Consider the following 21,235-nt stretch of genomic DNA (forward strand, 5'->3'; position numbering starts at 1 on the left):
TGCATTGGAGGAGTCGTCGAAGAGTGGTGAATGTGCATTGAAGGAGGGGTCGAAGAGTGGTGAATGTGCAGAAGCTTTTCATGACAAGGAGGATTTAGGTGATACTAAAAGAACATTGTTCTTGGATTTGAACTACACACCATATGAGAATGAGCTGATGACGGGGGTAAGCCCTTTTAGTTTTGGTTGTAACTAATTATACAGTTAAGAGATTGTAGAAATCTAGTTGGATTTCAGCTTTTGTTATTATAGCTTGGTGTACATATATACACAGCTGCACAATTTATTTGTTTTTTATAATGTGCAAATATTAATTTGTCTTCAAGGGTCTGTTAGAAAAACAATCTCATAACTCATTCGATTTAAATTTAGTAGTTGTTAGACACCCAATTTTGACTCTATATGCTCATTATGCGAGCCTATAAAGTAGTTCACACACAACCATATAGAGACATGCCAAGTTGACCAACCGGAGACTCGAGATAATAGATGGCCATTCTGTTGGGATAGGGATAATGGGATCACACACAACCATATAGAGACATGCCAAGTTGACCAACCGGAGACTCGAGATAATAGATGGCCATTCTGTTGGGATAGGGATAATGGGAGGTTGAAACCTGCTCATCTCATCTGTGCAATAATAACAAACCAAAAATCTGTAACAATCAAATAATTGTGCATTTGCTCATAATACAACTTATACTGACTTCTATTCCTCAGCCTATACCAGACAAATAATCACCCAAAAAGTAGTTTTAAAAACAAAAAAGAAAGCAGAGAGGGTGGTAGAAGAAAAGAAAAAAGAACAAAAGGGCAGGTCAGTGGATGAAGAGAAGACTGCCTAAATGCTGTACTTCGCTACCCAAACGCAATGGTCTGCTCCTTGATATATCTCGGCAAAACAAAATGAACTTGAGGTGGCAAACTCATAACGTCCCACCTAGTTGATTTACTGTGTTCACCTAAACTCGATGGCCATCTACATTTCGTTACAGCTACAATCTCAGCAAAGGCGAAATTCTTTCAGCCTTCTTTAAGAAAGAGACACCCTCTTTCCCTCCACTGAGAACTTGTCACTACCTTCAAGCTGCATACAAGGAGACAAGTTATATCAGCATGCTAAAAGAACAAACCAAAAGATGATAGCAAGGTCAGGACGATATCTAATGTCCAAAGACGTCCAAGATTGCAACAAAAGTACTTTACCTTGCATTTCAAAAAAGCAAGCGCTTCTTTTTTAGTTAAATTGGAGAAAAAATCTGATGATTGTTCATCAATTAGCACTTTAAGCTGCTTCAGCTTTAACGAGTTCCCCGGAGCCTGGAGTGTGAGACATCAATAAAGGGAAGTCAAGACATGAATTTGGACAAATCACTCAACCAGTGACTAAAACAAACTAAAGAAACCTGTTTCAACAGCCGTTTACACAATTTCTTCAGCTTCAATTTTGGTTCATCGTTTTTTACAGGGTCACTGATTTCTTCAGATTCTTCTCTCATGGGAGGATTTGACTCAGAAGAATTTTCATCATCACTATCTTCAAAGGACGTCTTTTTCCCCTCAAAGTAGCAACCGGCAACCTTCTTTGGCCGGTCCTTGATACCCAGTCCTTGTTTTCCAGTTGTGGCTGTGTTCTGCAGTTGAAAAGACATCGTCATTATATAATCTGATAAACTTCTCTTATGCTAATATGAATCACTAGACAAACTATCAGCAAGAAAGGTAATTTGAAAAGATACATATCAGAACAATAAAAACTGGAACCTTCTAATAACTATAAATCAGTACACACCATGCACCTACATTTGCTATCTAGACATATGGATCTTACAGTTTTTCAAACTCTAGTTAAGGAATCAGATCCTGATAATACTTGGCACCAATACAGTTATGAGTGGACATAACTGCATTAGGTGAAAGTAAAAGGTACCGCGACATAAGGCTCTTAAACTTTAAGCTTCATTAGAAGTAGCGTAACATTTATGTTGTGGGGACAGTGAGTTCAACTCATTTATAGCAATTAGTGTAAAATCTATGCTTCTTCAAATGGTTGGAAAGCATACTTGGACAAGATTATAAAGATTTTCTTGATCATCCTCATGGAATGTGGTCCTCTCACTGAAGTCTCGCATCTTTTCCGATGAGGATGACTTTTTCTTCTGAGCTTGACTTCCAAGAAATCCTCCCGAGACAAATCCATTTTTATAGCCCCACCATTCTGGGGGAACACCTTGATCTTCATTACCTGCAAAAGGAATTGTTTAGTCAACAATCAGCATTTATCTCCAAAACCCAGCCTAAGTGAAAATGACACATCTAGTCTAGAACTTACATGCATCATCGGCAACAATAATAGTCTCTGCTGTATCTGGTACCTTCTGATCATCAATTGTCTGAGAAGTCTTTGTCTTTTTGACCTACATAAAATGCAAATTTAGCTGAGCAGAATTTTTTCTTTTGAAGATATTGCCATATAAAGAGACCAATTACCCATCCCTTTTTCAATGTGAGATGCTTAACACTCCCCCGCACGCCTAGACCTCGTTAACCGGAGCATAGACAATATAATATCGGAGCCCAACATCGATGAACAAAGATTTGGGATGGGCCTGGCACTGATACCATGTAAAGAAATGAACCTTGGACCTAACTCAACCCCAAAAGCTAGCTCATGAGGGGATGATTGCGCAAGTCCATATAAGGAGACCAATTACCCATCCCTTTTTCGATGTGGGATGCTTAACAAGCATGAATTACAAGCTTTTGATTCAAAATAAGGCTCAAGCATGAGCAACTGATTGCATTTTTTCTTTTGTATAAGACAATCGTGGATCAACAAGCTTCATCACGCCTCGAATATTTCCCCAAGTGCCTCTAAAACAGATAACAGGTGCTGATGCAATGTTCAATTTGCATATCTAATTGAATAAGATAATAGTTAATCATATAAAAGAACAAAAACGTTTTCCATTATCAACAGGATTCCTAGTCTTTATGGAAGACGTGTACAGGTTTTGAATGGTCAAATACCCTAAAAACAATTTGTTTATTGACTATAGCAATAACAAAATTAGAAATCCTGAAACACTCAAGAGATAACATCAGGGTAAATTTCTAGTGAGCTTGTTATATCCCTATCTAATCAGTATCCATGTTACCACATAGAAGAGACACCATGTCATGCAAAAGTAAACTTACAAGAATTCCTTCAAGATCCTGAGAGGAATATGCATGAACAAGCTTTCCTCTCTCTCTTTTCTTATACCTGGTGCACAGAAAAAATAAAAAAATAGTTTATTGTAATGTGTGAAGAAGCATATACTGACATTAACTTGCTCACCTTCCTTGAGGTCGAGTAACCTTAGCAACAGTCTCTTGTTCGTCATTAGAAGTTCTTGTTGTTGTGTCATTTTGCACTTCTTTTTTCTCTTTTACTGTTAAGAGACACCCAAAAGAAATCATACAACAGAAAGAAATTGTTCAAGTATAAATTAAGAATGATTTCCCATTCAATTTTACCTTCATCATTGTTGGTTTCAGCTGTTTGCTGCCAATAACGTAAATGAATATTAGTCTTACAGAATATTGGAAATAAACTTACTAATTCAATTAAAACTCAAAGTTGAAAAAAGAGAGTTACCACTTTCAATCTTTTAAGTATGCTATCAAACTGAGCAGTGTCAAACGCCCACTCATTTGGCTTTTCTATACCGATACCTATTTCATAATTCAAAAACCAAGCAGCTAAGTATTGATTTTTGAAAGCAAAATCAGAAAGAAGATAAACAAAATTTCTTCCAACTTCAACTTCCACGCAACCCGGTGAACCAGCATAACGCCCAGTGTAGCAATCACTTGCTACCTCATTGCAGTGCTAAGGAATTTCTATTTTGTTCACTTCTCCGTCCCTTTATCTTTTCCTACACCCCGCCCCACCCCCAACCCCCACCCCACTCAAAAAAAAACACCCACAGAGAGGAGACGTCGGAGATGTTCTTTTTCCCTACTGCATCAATGCAACAGAGCAGATTTAATACTACAGAAGTGATAAGGCAGTCAAAAAGAAAAACCTGCAGTGTCCTGTTTGTTTTGAACTCTGACATATCCTTTGATTCCTTGCTTGTTCTTGCCTAGGCCTTCTCCTTCTTCCCATCCCTATTGAACACGAATTTCATACGTATTAGAAATACATGCATCAATGGAAATTTTGCAGATTAACTAGCAAGCCTCAAGTACACGCATAAACACAAAATTAGATTTAATCACTATATTGCCATATGTGTTCCTAGTTCCATCATCAGATCATTGCAGTTAACTCCTGCATATATACAAAACAGGAAAAAAAACACTCACGAAATTTCGAACAAAAATATACATCATACATGCAGTAAGTCTCAAAATCAAAAGCTCAGCAGCACTCGCTTGACATCCTTCACTTCTCGTAATCACATAGTTAATCGAACTTAAGCAAATATAAGAAGCCTAGAGCTTCGATATTGCTATGCAAGCAGAGGAGAATAAAATTCTATAACTTATTTCAATTTGAGTAAAGTCATGACCTTATTTCAATTATACACTTATATTCCTACTATGTAATTCATTTTGCATATAAAACAAATGATTATTTCTAATCTCTTATGTTTGTGGTTTCTTAGTACACTATTACGCAAAAATTATCAAATTCGAACTGAAATGACAATGATCAAAATCAGGAAAAAGAAAACAAGAAAATCAAGCTTAGCAATTCAATTCAGTTCACTGCATACAAATACCGGCATTTACACGGTTGGATAGGTGGATGTTTACGTTAATTCTTCTACTTTTAACATCGTTTCGTTTCTGTGGTCTTTTAGTACATGAATACGCAAAATTATCAAATTTTGAACTGAAATGACAATGATCAAAATTAAAAAAACGAAAAAAACTCAATCTTAGCAATTCAATATAGTTAACTACATACAAATATGAGCATTTACAAGCGTATACGAAATCATACATGATTTTACACATATTATACATAAATACGCAAAATTATCAAATTTGAACTGAAATGACAATGATCAAAAATCAGAAAAACAAAAAATTTTAATCTAAAACAATTCAACATAGTTAACTACATACAAATTCAAGCATTTACTAGCGTATATGAAAACATACAAGATTTTACATATATTAGACATGAATATACAAAATTGTCAAATTTGAACTGAAATGACACTGATCAAATAAAAAAAATAAAAGCTTAGCAATTTAATTCAGTTCAATACATACAAATACGAGCATTTACGCGTTGGATGAGAAGCTATTAAGGATAATTCTTCTACTTTTAATCTCCATTTTTGTTTTTTTTAGTACATGCGTACGCAAAATTATCAAATTTTGAACAGAAATGACACCGATCAAATCAAGCTTAGCAATTCAATTCAGTTCCTAGCTCCATAATTATTTAGATTAATATAATATCTTCTATATGGTTTTTACGTACACAAATACGCAAAATGATCAAATTTTTGAACTAAAATGACAATGATTAAATCAGAAAAAACAAAAAATTTCAACTTTAGCAATTCAATTCAGTTGATGACATAAAAATACGAGCAAATTTACATATGAAAATTGCGAACCATTTGTTTCATGAGACGGAAGGCGGCGGACTTTCTAGCAACTCCGACATAGCAAACGGGAGCTTCCGGCGCCGCCATAGCCAATGAATCAGAGGGCAAAATCGTCTTTTCGCAAAGCTCTCTTCCCCTAAGAAAAGGAAAGAGCAAAAGGGTTTTTGAGCAAGCAGTTGGGAGACCTTATACAATATCGTTTAGTTGGGCCAGGAGGGGAATGTTTGGTTATACAGGCCCATGAGATCGGCCCAAAATTTAAAACTGGATGCTGATAATTGACCCAATAACTTGGCATTTTTACAAAAATAGCCCATCAGATTTACTGTTCTTTTTTTAAGTAGACAAACACAAATGTTAAATCAATGACAAATTTTCAGAAATAGCAACAAATGATGCATCATAGATAAAAGTTACCTAATTACATGACATTGCTATAATTTAATAGCTAAATATACAAATTAGAGATAGTATAAACAAAATAAATTTACTTTAGAAATTTATATACAAGCCCCTGAATTCATTTTGTATACAAATACAAACCTTTACAAATTTGTATATGAGACCTGAAATTCTAAATACAAACATATATGAGTCCCCAAATTAGAGATTTGTGTATGAACTTCAAGATATGCAAGTACAAAAGAAATGTATATTTTCCTATTTATTCTAAACCTTAACTCCAAATAGTAATTCTAATCAGATGTTTTCTATTGAACATAATTTTCTTTGCACTTCTGACAATAGTAGAAATAAACTATGCGTATACTTTATCTTTTTTTCAGATTCTGCTTTATGAAATTTCACCGAATATATATTGTTGTATTTCAAATAGACAAATAAGAAAATGCCATGTGTCCTCAAGAAAATCCAAAAGTACAATTGGGCCATTGGCACAATTTAAACATGTTCTTTTCAACCTTAACTTCAATACTCCCACCTTAAAATAAAAAATTAAAATAACCAAAACTAAGCTTCAAAAAATTCCAATGGCTATGGCATCTTCACTAATTTGTTCAACTCCAATTCCAACCAAATTCATCACAAAACAAAACCCCCTTTCTAATCACTCTTCAAATCCTATTTTCCCCAAATTAACCAAACAACCTTTAAGGAATTTGGTGGTTTTATCAACAGCTGCAATTGAAGCTGAAACACAAAAATCTGGTACTGCTAAAACTCCATCAAAGTCACTTCCTTTTAGAGTTGGACATGGATTTGACCTTCATAGATTGGAGCCTGGCTATCCTTTGATTATTGGTGGGATTAATATACCTCATGATAGAGGTTGTGAAGCTCACTCTGATGGTAATTTTTACCTTTAACTCATATACTCTTATTATCATTTCATACTAGTAGTTGTAGTATTGCTCCTGTAGCTTCTTGTACTTTGATTTATGATGTTGTTTATTGTTTCTAGTACTTATCAAGGGGTTCACAAGTGAACATACGAACTAACCGAAAGGGGTTCGACATCTACTATATATACATAAAAAAAATAATTTTTATCATGTATATATAGTATAATTTTCCATCGAAGGGTGTTCGGATGAACCTACCACAAATGTAGCTCCGCCCTTGCTAACGTTTATAGGCTAATAAATAGATAAAATTTATTAATAAATAAAAAAGTAAATAAAAGAGTTTAGAGCAAATAAATGTCAGTAAATTACGTTAGTAAATAGTCTAGGGGGTCATAATATGCTAATAAATCTAGAGGGTCATAATATGCTAATAAATAGTCTAGGGGGTCACAGGATCCCCGCAAAGTTCATGTGTGTTACAACAAATTTCATCAAAGTTTGGGTATATATCAGACCATTTTTCCTACAACAACATACCCGGTGTATTCCCACATAGTGGCATTTGGGGAGGGTAGAGTGTACGCATACCATTGTCCCTTTTATTTTTATTTTGTTGTAGTTATTGTCATGTTGTTGTCTGTTGTCTTGTCTAGTATATGTTACTTTCTTGTACTTTGACTATCGTATTATTTTTATTTTTATTGTAGTTATTTTGTTTTCCCTTGAGCTTAGGGTCTTTTGGAAACAACTTCTACCCTTGAGGTAGGACTAAGGTCTGGGGATACTCTACCTTTCTCGGACCCTACTTTATGAGATTATACAGGATATGGAATTGTACAATTATTACTCCCTCCATTTCCTTTTGTGTATTTTACTTTACTTTTTAGTCCGTTTTAAAAATAATGTCTCTTTCCTTTACTGGAACAAAATGCCAACTTTCCAAGTGAGAAGTTTAGGACCACAACATTAAAGCGTAATTTGGTACATTCTACATATCTTTAGTTTAAGACCACAAGATTCAAAAGTGTATTTACTTTGTTAAACTCCGTGCGAAGTCAAAACCAGACAAATAAATTAAAATGGAGGGAGTACTACTACTATATTAGAGTCAAAGGCTATTCTTTTACTAATTTTTCAAACAATTGTTTAATTATAAAAATGGGTACTTGGTGATTTTGTTTGGCAATATTCATATATGGAGGATTGAACAATGTTTATATGTTTAGTACTATTTTTCTAGGCATTTTTTAAAAATGTTTCTAATTATAATAAGTAGTAAGTAGTTTTCAAATATGTAAATTTTATTTGGAGAAGCTTAAGAAATGTATTCCCAGCAAAACTTAGATGTTTGACGCTCGAATCCTCCATTTGTTTTGGTGAAAAGGGTAAAAGTTATCACTCTATTATACAAAATATCTAAAATTTACTCTCCATTATACTATGAAGACATTCATCCTCTTGTTGTTTGTAAACTTTCTTGTTTTTACCCGTTAATCCAACAAACCTCCAACCTGAAGTATGACACGAGTAATTTGAATTATAGATTAGAGGGGTAACTTTGGACCTTTTCCGTCATGCATTTTGATGCCAACACGTGGAATCCACCCTATCTTTATTGGAGTTTCTTTAAAGTCGAGGGGAAATACTAGACAATTTGCTAATGGTAAGTGAATACGCAGTTTCATAGTACAACAAATGGTAAAATTAAGATATTTGTTATAGTAGAAGAGTAAATTTAGACCTTTTCCCTTATTTTTGGGATAAAGGAGGATAGACTTCCTGCATACCAAATGTAAGCTCATAAAGACTCTTCTTTTTGGTTTAAGAGATTAATTTTATTTTTCTTTTGAATTTATTTTTTTAGGTGACGTTTTGCTTCATTGTGTTGTTGATGCGATTTTGGGAGCTTTAGGGCTTCCTGATATCGGGCAGATTTTCCCGGACACTGATCCTAAATGGAAGGGTGCGCCTTCTTCGGTGTTCATGGAAGAAGCTGTAAGTTGATGCTCTTCTTTATTTTACTTTTTGTTAATTGAGTTCAACATTTACTCTGACCTTCTCTGGGTAAAATCATGTCCACTTGTCCTTACTGTTCAGATCAGATGGGTCCTTGTCTTTACAGTAAAATCATGGTTACTTGTCCTTGCTGGCTGTTAATATTGATCCGTGCATAATAACAGTTCTCTCGCTGATATTTTCATGTCTCGAGTGTCGTAACTCACAGTTAGTTGACATTTGACAATACTAGATGTGGTTGAACTTGATTTTCAGGTTCAGTGAGGGACAAAAAAATCAAATAGGATTAGATGAATATGCTCTACTTGTGTGAAGATGTGTATATTAAGGAACTGGGTTGAATTTATGAGTGGTTTGGTAAGTTTACAGGTGCAAGTCAATTTTTGAATCAACTGGTTTTACCTAACTTTCACCAGATAACCTTTGCCAACAGTCCTAGGTTGGATTGGCAGTGCCGCTGTTTGAACTCTTTTTGGTCTTCGGACTTTGAGAAACTTCGTTCTCTTTTGCATCCTAGTGAATTGAATGGAACTAAATGAAGCAGTTTGTGTAAATAAGAAAAAAAATAAGAGCACAGCAGGGAGAGGAAATATGGCTAGGAATATTGATCACGGCGTAAATAAACTATCAACTTGGTAAATTAAGACGTGAAAGCAGTAATCTTCTTCATGACACTCCCTGTCCTCTGCCCTATTACGATTGGTTATTGGCAGATCCAACAACATGTCTGCTAGGTGGACAAACTTTCCTCACATTGTCAGCATATGCAGAAAATATTTGGCTGCTGGAAAGTAGATAAGCCGGTCTCCTTGTCCTGTATGCTTCTAATTCATATATGCTCTAACTTTGCACCACCTTTTTCTATATATTGAATCATGGCTTTCTTGGAAGGAAGCAGACTATAACTTTTGCTAGAAATTGTTCTAGTAAATATGGATAAAGACTCTTGTGTTATTGAGATTATAAAAAGACGAGCTTAAGATATAGGTAAATGTTATTCCATGAACTGAAGCACCATCCTCTAATAAGATCTAATGAATATACTCTTGCTTAGAAAGAGATATTGTTGTGGGCGACTCTAGTGGAGGAATGAATGAGGTCCTTTATGGTCGAGGAATGTACGGTTTTGGGTTGACTGCGAGTTTGTTGATAGAGAACCTTCTCCTAGCTGTCAGGGACCTTGTTCACCTTTGGTTGGAAAAATGCCTAGTCCTAGTTTTTATTGTATCTATGGATCCAAATAACTCAAATTCACACTAGAGAGTGCAGATTGAACTTGCTCGGATTCTGCCTGTTGTTTTTCAAGTTTATACTTTATTCTTGAAGGAGATCCATGTGCATTTCCTTCGTTCTGTGTTCTTAAACCATTGATTCCTCGTGCATCTAGTTGAGGTTTATTCATCAATTCATTTTTTGACGGGATTTCTCAAAGGTAACGAGAAGACTAGTGTCATCGATAGAAGCTTCCTCAAGATCTTAAAGCTCTTTTGACCATACTTCCAAAGGCCAAAAAATGTACTTGACACGTGCACGCTCCTTGCCTACTCACCCTCCTTATGAACAATCTGGGCTTCACTGGAGCACATAATTGATGGATTCAACAACCAACTGGATCCTGATTGCTGCATGGTATCATAAAAAGGAGTGAATAGTTAATCCATGCATCTTTCTCAATTGTTTAACATTATCTTGATGTACATTTCATCAACTCAGGAGAAAAATGAAAGGTATTCTTCTAAATCAGAAAACACATAGTAACTTATGTGACCTGCTGTCTTTTTTTCTATTTACAAGGTTGAATAAGAAATGATTAGATATGATATTCAGTCATTTGCCTGGTTTTTGGGGACAGAGCAATCATTATCCTCATTTTTACATCTAATTAACCCAGCTACTCCTATAGCCACAAACTCCAGCTTGCCATCAACTGGGGCTTGCTCCATGAGGTCAGAGTCGAGTTAATGGCTAGCCTCAATCCTTATTTTGAAAGTATTCACTGATTGCGGCCTGCCAAAAAATCTGCATGATCATACCCATACAATGAAGAAAGACCGAGCGGAAGGGGAAATCAACTACGTTCTCAGCCACTTTGTGCTTTTTCGTTATGTATTTCCAAGAAGAGAGAGCATCAAATTAGAGTGAAAAGCAACAGTAGAACTACAGCTTAGCTAAGAAAATGCTAGTCTTTCCATTGGTGTACCTTGACGATTTGGGTTAAGTCTCATCTCTAGAATGCTTGGATGTGTGGGTAATTGTAACGTCCCTCATCTTCCTTTGATAGTGTTAAGGGCTGGAAATATTCCACTTCAGTAAATATGTTTTATGGTTGCCTAAAGTTGTATGACCAACAATCCTTATCCAGTGTTCTTTAAGCCCTGTAAGCCTTGGTGTCTCTAGCAAGGATTGTCTCATGACTTGATTCGTTGTAAGTTATATAACATATGCTATGGCTAGATACTGAGAATTTTTTTTTATTTTGGGTTATTTTCCCCTTTATCTGATTATGTCCTTAGGGCTTTGGTCCAATGGTAAGATCACAACATGTGAAACATGGTTTAGACACAAATCACGAGTTCAAATCCTACTGCTGACAAAAACCTGGTATTAAGTGGAAAAAGATAGAATGGCAAGCCAATTGTCAACCGAATTTCGAACTGTGAGCCACTGTCCCTTGGGGGATTTCTCGATTATGAAAAAAGTCCTAGACTTAACTATTATCATCAGTTCCCTAATCTCTGATTCACCTCTATTAGCCTCAGCACTATTTAACTTCCTTTGTCGATCAGTCAATGTCTGCAACGCATGCTTAGCAGCAGTGCGTTTCATGTATTCTCCTTCTCTCTGTCTTTCCCTCATTATCTCCAATAATATTTCTTTTTTGTTCTATTTCTATTTCCTTTTTTTTTTCGGTTGTATACACTATGATCAAGTGATTGCTTGTTGCTGATCAAGTAAGGCTAATTAAGGGTTCTCTAGAATTAGAGTTATTTAACATCTAACACTTATCTCTGCACGTACGTACAAGTCTAACCTAATACAAGGAGCCCCGATAAACACCAGACCTGATGTAAGGGAACAATAGCATCTAAGTTGCAATCTCAGTAGTCGATATTGTCTATATTGATCCTTTGTCCATTTTGTGTTGATCTTAGCTTAATTTGCATAAATTCCATTAGATTATTGGTCTTTTTAAACAATTTCAGTAAATGTGATTTTAGGTCTACCTCATTCCATTTTATCACTTTCAATCCTCATCACACTTATGGTCAGTGCATATGGAGCTATAAGTAGGACATCGCCAAATCATCTCAGATTATCTACTCTAGTTCCACCCTAACCTCGTACTACTTTGCATCCATTGTCAGATGTGGCCATTTGTGATTGAGTCCTATCTTGTATGACTACACATCCATCTTAATATTATTCACTTCTTGCAGAGTATGTTGGGTATTAGAGGCCAATATTTTTTCTTATATAGACATTACTGCTCTCATAAATGTTCTATAGAACTCACCTTTCACTTTGTTCAATATCTTCCAATCACGTGACACTTCCGTAGCACTCCTCTATCTCATTCTTATATCTTTGATTTTATGTGTTATGTATTCATCTATGATACCTACCTGTTAAAAGACAGCCTAAATATCTGATTTTCTACATTTTGGTATTCACAATCTGTACTTCATCAGCCAAGTCCCATTCTGTTCTTACAATCTCAATATCTTCTCAAGGATAAAACTCCAGACCAGCACAACCTACTCATCGGTTGAGTTGATTTGTCTTGCTTTTGACTCTTTCACAACTGGAGAAGCGAATGGCTAAAGATTCTTTCCCTGAGACCATTTTCCCTTCTCCTTTCACCCTTTTCCTCCGTTGATTTTGTAATTCATTTCTCTTTTCTGTATGGTGCAGTTAGTTGTTTTGGATAATTGATGGATAGTTTGAAGGAAGTTCACTTCATTCTTCTTAATGAGTGCTAAACTTGCATGTTTGTTGCTTTGTCAGTCACATCATATACAGTTTTTTTTATATGAAGTCAGTCACATCATATACAACTTACCTGCATACAAACCACACAAATAAGATAATGAATGTATAGGAAAACAACTCAGCACAAGCTTTAAAGAATTTAACTAAGGGAAATAATATGCAGTAGTTTCCTTGGTGGGGGTTCGTAGTTGGCCGTCTCCCTGTGTTTGACCTACCTGCCTCCTATGTCAACCACTGTTTTCTTCTCTTGATACATGGCATAGCAGGTAGAATAGTTGATATCAGCATGATGTGTAGCAGAGCTTTATTTTATGCACTCTCACAGCCTGGAGAGTTGTTAACTTTATTAGTTTACTTTATGCCATTTATTGACAAGTGTTCTGGTTTCACTTTGTGACAAGTGACAAGTGGTTCCTTTTGAGTGAAAAATGAGGAAATCTCAATTAGTAAATGAATTGAGATAGTACTGCATCTTACTATCTCCTGCACATAGCAGGAGCTTTAGTGCACTGGGCTGACCATCCATGCGACTTAGAGGAAATAGTTTTCGCACTTAGTTTCTTATTCTGCATAAGCTAGGTTCCGTTTTCGTTATTTGATTAACATAAACTGATGCCAATATGTGCAAATGAAGTTTCTTCTCATTCAAATTGAAGATTTGCAAGACCCACACAGAGGCTATTTTTATAGTAGTCTGATTTGTCATCCCCATATATAAGAGGTGAAGTGGATTGTCTGCACCTTATTAGTAAGCTAGTAATACTAACACTTCCAATGTAGGGGAATCAATTAGCTTGTTTGGTAAAGATTACATGATAGTGATAGATGTTAGGTGGGATTGTTGAAAATGAACAAAATAGTTTTTCTTTGATAATGTTGCATGAGAAAACTAACTATTGTAGCTAGGCTTATCTGCCGCGGTCCCTTGCATCTCTGAATAGAAGATTGTACTGAACATGGACAATTACACCTGAACACTATAGGCGAACAAAAGTGTGAATTTATTCGATATGTGCTTATAATTCAAGAACCAGTTCCATCCGAGAACAATTAATGAAATGACTAGATTTTTACTAACAGGCTGAAGCAATTAAATCTTGACATAGAAATTTGTCCACGCCATGGAACATCAGACCATAACCAAAGACCAAAATGAAATTGTTGTTCGTTACTTGATTATGCCTTGAGAGAGTAGTAAAATACTAACTGCAAAGTGTCGTGGAAGATTTTGAATAGCTACTTTTCTTCTTATTGCCTTCTTTAATATGTCAGCAGGAGCTTCCTATTTTCCTTTTGATACAAAATACCATTTTTTATCACCATTAACAATAGTACTTAATTGCACTTGATTTAGTAGATGATCTAACTTGTTCATTCTTTATGGTTATTGTTCAGGTGCGTCTAATGCATGAAGCCGGTTATGAATTGGGAAACCTAGATGCCACTTTGATTCTTCAAAGACCAAAAGTGAGCCCACACAAGGAGGCTATTAGAGCCAACTTATGTAAGCTGCTTGGTGCTGATCCTTCTGTTGTGAACCTGAAAGCAAAGACTCATGAGAAAGTTGATAGTCTCGGTGAGAACAGGAGTATCGCGGCTCATACTGTTGTTCTTCTTATGAAGAAATAGTGAATAGAGCTGGTCGATTTTGTTGTATAAAACTTGCCTAGTTTATAAAGATTTTACTAGTCTTCCCCTTGAGCCGGCCCCGGGCTGCAAGTTCCAACTCTTGTAGAATATTCAGTGGTACTTCAGCAGTTTCCTTGAAGGTTCAGTCAATTTGTTTGATCAACAAGAAACATACTAAAATTTCCCATGCTTGTCATCTGTTTATTATTGGCTGAGCTAAATTCCTCATATTCTACATTAGTATAATGTTCTAGCATTTTCAGAGTCAGAAATTTGTGTTGAAGGACAAGACAGCCTTAAGTTTGTTCAACAAAATTGTTCAACAATCCTAGTTTCTTGTTTTTCTTGTGGTATACTATATGGTCTTTGTTCTTTTCTTTTACCTCTGTTTGGACTTTTCCTTATTCACATAAAGCCCAAATAACAAAACATTTTAGTATATGATAAATTGAGAATTGAAAAAAATGATTCACACTGAGGATCTTGAATGGTTCTGCACTTAGACTCAAATTAGTTGATTTTCTTAGATTTTTGAGTGCAGAATGATTCTGGAATTAGATGTTCAATTCTTGAAATTACATATTTGGCATGTGTAAAATTGACTAAAAATAATTCAAGAAAAAATTGTAACAATAATAATCAGAATTAAGAAAGTTTCCAATGTGTCTTTTTAGCTGAGGCTCTATTGGAATCAGTCACTCTACCAAACAACGGTGGCTAAGATATCATCCTAGCCTCCGTAGATTGCACTTGTGGGACTACACTGAGTATGTTGTTGAAAGAAAGTCTCATGTATGTGTCTTTTGAGGCCGAAGGTCTATCAAAAATAATCTCTCTAGCCAATAAAGATAGGTAGGCACAGGTCTAAGGTTCGCGAACTTCGTGCCCTTTTCATACCCTACTTGTAAAATTACACTGGATATACGATGTTGTTGTTGTAAAAAGTCTCCTGTATTAGTCATAACTAGTTTAATTTCTGAATGAGAATTATATTACTCCAGTGGACTATTGAATTTTGACTTTGGAAAAAGAAGTGAGAAAATTTCAACTTTTGTGAATGGACAATATGAGGTGTTAATATTGACCATTAACTCAAAGGATTAGGTGAGTGATGTCTTTATAGGCTGACAAAGATATAGTCTTAATTAAGATTGGATAAACTTGGGCAACATATATTATTATTCCCAAATCAATCAAGAGAATTTTATTGAAAAAAAAAACAAAAACAAATGTTTTAACTAAGTACATAATATTAATTACTTTGGTGTAAAATGGAGAGAAATGCTCTGTTTCCACCCTGAATTATACACGAAATTATTAAGATATACCCGAACTTTAGGAGGGTCCTATTACCGCCGGACTAATTAAAATCTTATTTTTGACAACCTTAGTGCCTATGTGGAACATACGTGGCACATCAGTGAATCAACACACTGAAGGTTCACGTATGTGCCACGCAGACACTAAGGTTGCAAAAAATATGGTTTTAATTAGTTCAGAGGGTAATAGGATCCTCCTAAAGTTTGGGTGTATCTCAGCAATTTCGTGTATAGTTTAAGGTGAAAACAATGCATTTTTTCTAAAATGAATTGTATATTTTAGAGGAAAAATAAACAAATTAATGAAGAAATGACTTTGAATGGCATGAGTTAAGTATTTACATATATTTTTTTTAATTTAATTTAATTATCCTATGTTTCAAGCCTTGGAAATAGCCTTCGGCAGAAATGCAAGGTTAGGCTGCGTACGATACACCCTTGTGGTGGGGCCCTTCCCCGGATACCGTGCATAGCGGTAGCTTTAGTGCACCGAGCTGTCCTTTTTTATATTGTCACATAAAAAATATATTACCTCATCAAGTCAATTGATTAATCGGTTGGAGTAGGTAAAGATTATCTATTGTGGTAACTAATTTAACCTTATAGTGTAAAAGAATTATACACCGATAATTTATAAAATTTAAACTCTATTATTATTGAAGGGAAGTTTTGGAGTAATAATCGGTAAAATTATTATCTTGTGATCAGGATGTTATAGGTTCAAACCTCGAAAACAGCCTCTGGCAGAAATGCAAGGTAAGACCGCATATAACACACCTTGTGGTCAGTGACAGAGCCAGAATTTTCACTAAGGGGTTCAGAAGTAAATATATGGACTAGTTGAAGGGGGTTCAACATCTACTATATATACATAAAAAATATTTTTGACCATATAAAAATAGTATAATTTTCCGACGAAGGAGGTTCGGATGAACCCCTCGAAATGTATGTGGCTCCGCCACTGCTTGTGGTGGGGTCCTTCCCTGGATCCTGTGCATAGCGAGAGTTTTAATGCACCGGACTGCCCTTTTTAAACTCTTATCGTTATTATTACCTAGAGGTTGAGATAGGTATTAGGGTATAGCGGGTTCATACGAACCTCTTTGATGAAAAATTACACTGTTTATATATGACTAAAATTATTTTTATGTATATATAGTATATGTTGAACTCTTTCGACTTCTTTGTATGTTTATTCTTTAATATTTTAAATTTCTTTAGTGAAAATCCTCGTTCCAGACTACCTTTTATGGCTCATTTCATTGCAGCATTGTAATATTGCATATAAAACTTGTGAATCTATGTAATCACCATTGTAATTACCTTTCTAAGACCTTGATTTTTTTTTTTTTAAAAAAAGTAATCTATGTAATCACTAGAAAACATAGAAAGTATAACATTAAACCAATAGTTTCACGATATTAATTGAATTATAAAGTTGTATGAGATTATGTGTTCAAAACTAGTCCAGCACAACATACTTAGAATACACCAAATTCCAAAAGTGGACAGAAATTAAATTAAAATTTTGCCTAATATTTGAGCCAAAAAAAATTGCTTAAAATGTGTGGACGGAGAAAAAGCAATAATTTTTGGAACTGCATTTGCTTGGTGAGATTATAGTAAATATTAATACTATATACCAAAAAGCAAAACTACTTTATTCCTTAAATTCCTTTTACCAAAATTAAAATAAGCCTTTTTCACAAGAGAAACACTAAAGTTTAGGGTTAACGACAAAAGTAATAGTTCTAGATTTATTAATGGAAAAAACAATACAAACTATTTCTTCATCATATGAAATATTTTAGTTTTACTCTCCGTTATATTTTGGGTTTATTTATACATACTCTCGTCATATGGCATCGCAAATAATCTCATATTTGTCTTTGTATTGCAGGAACCGCCCTAAAACATAATGAAGGGTAAGTTTGGACATATTTTTTTGAACGAATCAGAAAATTATATTATTTTTATATTTATAGTTAAAATTATTTTTAATGTATATATAATAGATGTTGAACCCGAAATTTGATTTCTTCTTGTGTTCATTTCTTTATATTCTAAACTCCTTCGTGAAAATTCTGACTCTATCATAGCTTCCAGAACTTATCGTCTAGCTAGTGCTAAATACATTAAATAGTTGTGATGTGTGGATTAGATGCGGATCACGAACAAAAGGCTTATATTTTTGCACCAAACTTTAACAAGAAAATTCTTTTGGGGACATTGATCACTAGACAAAAGAGATGGTCAAATTAAATTAATCATATGGCTATGGTGAATCACGTTTATAGTAATTTACGTATTAAGTGCATGTACTTGCTACTCTCTTGAGTAAAAGAATCCTTTTCACTTTTTTTCTTTTTATGGTTGCCTCCTTCCATATTGGATAGACACTCTGATGTTTGATTAATTTCAATTCGTATTGAAAAATTTTAATTTAATGTCATAACACTTGTATTAGCGATGAATGCATTCCTTAATTTTTCCCTTGTATAAGGAACGAAATTCATAATTAGAAGCCGTTTTAACTCGCTTAAGAGATCTATTAGGTTTAAACTTACATATTTAGAGTGAGTTCGATATCCAGAAAAATTCCACACATTCGATACTTACTATGACCACTCCATCCATCAACATACTTATCTTCACTCCATCGTTAGTATCCCTCCATTTCTGTTAGGATTTTGCCTTGATTTTCTTACCAAAATTAAGTTATACTTTTCTTGAATGGAAAAATAAAAGTAATATCATAATTACTTTTACTTCTCCTGAAAAGGAAAATATAAAGTATTTTCATATTTGACAAACCTCTTTCTATGAGAAAAAGTTTTAGAACTTTATAAATAAAAGACTCACTTCTCATACAACAACATAATAACATCTACAATATAATCATTTACGAGTCTTGTTTAGGAGGAGATTTTTATCCCAGTATTTTTATGTTATCTTTAATATTAGTTTTTTATATGTAGGTCAATTGGCCAAATTATATAATAATATTAAATTTTTAGTGTTGTTTTATGTGTCTTTTGAATTATCACCATAATAATTTTCAACTTTAAGCTTCCGCATCATGTCCTTTCCACTTCGAACCCAACAATTTCCAGCACTCCACTCTAGATTATATACAAATACATTTAAAATATTATCTTTTGCTTATGATCAAAACATTAAAAAAAAAAAAAAAAATTATTTATTTTGAAAAAACATTTTCCAACCCTACTGAACACACACCTTTAATTCCAAAGTTTGACTTTTGAGATTGAACTAAAATAGTAAGACTCGTATTATAATTAAATTCTTTCTTTTTCTGGGTTTTTCTTTACACGTATACTGGGGCCTTTAACTTTTTGGAAATAATAATAGCAACACCGTCAAATTAAAATTTTGGTAGTTCAAGGGCCATGATCACTAACTCACAAGACGGTGGATAAGTATCCAGATGGCCAGCCACGAATATAAACTGAAGCTATTATTAACATTAGTAGAGTCAAAATTTTTATTAATGAGTGTCAAACAGGGGTGACTCGATTATAAAATTACTAAAGTAATGGTCTGCGACCTCAATTCTTTGAAGGCTCTATTTTTTCTAAATATTTTTACTAACTGACAACATGAGCCGATCCTGATGTCAAAATATGAAGAAGTAAATACGAAGAAGTCAAAAGGAGGTTCAATATCTACTAATTATACATTATTAATAATTTAATCATATATAAACAATACTCCATAATTTTTTGTCAAAGACGATTCCGATGAACCGCCTCAGCCCATCTAGCTCCCACCCTGATTATTAATGTGACTCTCCAAAAATATTCTACCATATATTCATGGCGATTTTTCTAAGAATATATTATTTTAAATATTCAACATGTGTCAAGCTATATTTTTAAAAAGTTCAAGCAACATGCGCTTTCAAAATAAGAGATTAAATTCGACCTTCTGGATAAATACTCAAGTTATATACACCAATAGTGTAATGAAATTAGAGTAAAATTATGTAACTTAATGAGTCGTAGGCAAAGTTGTTATCATGTGATCAGGAGGTCATGGGTTCAAGCCGTGGAAACAACATGTGACAGAAATGCAAGGTAAGGTTGCGTACAATATACCCTTGTGGTGGGGCCCTTTTCCGAACCTAGCGCATAGCGAAAATTTTTGTGCGTCGGCTGCAATTTTTAATGAGTCGTAGGCAAACAATTCCGAAGAAAATAACAGCAATGGTATCTATATTATGTTTTTGGGTATGTTCAAATAATCGCCTTTTTAAATCTTTTTTAGGAGTTTTCATCCTTTTTGCTCTTTTGATGACTTGGATTTACAATCTCCGTGTTAAAAGTGAGGAGTGTTTACTCTCTGATCAACTCTCTGTTGTCCAATAATTGTTTCAATATACTCTTGAGTAGTTTTAACCCTATAAAATGACTATTTTTATTTTTAATTTTCTGTAAATATATAATAAAAATCTAAGTTCCTTATATGTAACTCAAATTGAGTCAAATACAGTAATTATATTCAATCTATTTAGCTAACACAATTTCGAGAAATTAATAAAAATGATCCTTTTTATTTTGAGATAGTTTTCAAATGATCCATAAATATATACTTAAGCAATTTTCTTCTTAATTTGATGTAGGTGAGCACTTATAATCTTCATTATCTAGCAAATTCTAGGTGTTAAAGTTAACGGGAACTATGAAAAAGATAATTAGCTTTTCATTAATTTCCTTTAATTTGCTTTTGACCCAAAGTTATAAAATTCCTTTTAAGGAATGATTTACATTTTTCATATTTGTCAAAGCATTTGTTGAATTTTTGTGTGAACATAAGAAGTGAGAATCAGAATTTATAACCAATTGACCATGTTATAAACACCATGTTCTAAGGTCAAGACTTTAGTACAAAGTACCAAATAAATGAATAATTCAGTGATAAAGATGGTAAAAAATTTAGTATTTCATGAAATAAGAGTACGTATTGTTTCATTTTATTTAGAAAACATTCTTTTTCCTACCAAAAACTTAGGAATAATTTGAAAACCTAAGGGAAATAAAGGCGCGTACCGCGTTAATTAATATACCTATGATTTTGAATCGAGTCGCAAATAATTCAATGTTTAATTTCTATTTTTGTGCATGTGCTTGAACGTTTACGTAATTTATAGTTCAATATCAATTAGCTATATGTGTGTTTAAGAAAAACATTTCATATGTGTTCAAGATGATAACAACTAATTCATTATTTCATTTGCTTATTCTCACAAAGTCAAATGCGTATGAGTAACCAAAAAATAACTTTTTTTGGTAAAAAAAATGATTGTGAATAGGAGTGAGGAAGATTAATTTGTTGAGTA

General features: G+C 34.0%; 2 protein-coding genes across 2 annotated transcripts; one reads left to right on the plus strand and one right to left on the minus strand.

Annotated features, from left to right (window-relative positions):
- Positions 1-632: 632 nt before the first annotated feature.
- LOC107864496 (G-patch domain-containing protein 1) lies at positions 633-5,775 on the minus strand. Its single transcript, XM_016710883.2, has 11 exons — positions 5,628-5,775; positions 4,074-4,158; positions 3,644-3,720; positions 3,523-3,550; positions 3,344-3,437; positions 3,202-3,268; positions 2,336-2,420; positions 2,067-2,248; positions 1,410-1,637; positions 1,210-1,323; positions 633-1,090 (listed from the first exon to the last, which is right to left on the minus strand). Exons 1-11 carry the CDS (start codon positions 5,703-5,705, stop codon positions 1,037-1,039), a joined length of 1,092 nt encoding a protein of 363 aa, XP_016566369.2. The 5' UTR covers positions 5,706-5,775; the 3' UTR covers positions 633-1,036.
- Positions 5,776-6,468: 693 nt separating this feature from the next.
- LOC107864504 (2-C-methyl-D-erythritol 2,4-cyclodiphosphate synthase, chloroplastic) lies at positions 6,469-14,744 on the plus strand. The gene is made up of 3 exons (XM_016710895.2): positions 6,469-6,926; positions 8,787-8,917; positions 14,324-14,744. The coding sequence occupies exons 1-3, from the start codon at positions 6,608-6,610 to the stop codon at positions 14,555-14,557; spliced, it is 684 nt and encodes a 227-aa protein (XP_016566381.1). The 5' UTR covers positions 6,469-6,607; the 3' UTR covers positions 14,558-14,744.
- The last annotated feature ends 6,491 nt before the right edge of the window (positions 14,745-21,235 follow it).

The sequence above is a fragment of the Capsicum annuum genome, chromosome 1, assembly GCF_002878395.1.
Source record: "Capsicum annuum cultivar UCD-10X-F1 chromosome 1, UCD10Xv1.1, whole genome shotgun sequence".
NCBI classification, from domain to species: domain Eukaryota; kingdom Viridiplantae; phylum Streptophyta; class Magnoliopsida; order Solanales; family Solanaceae; genus Capsicum; species Capsicum annuum.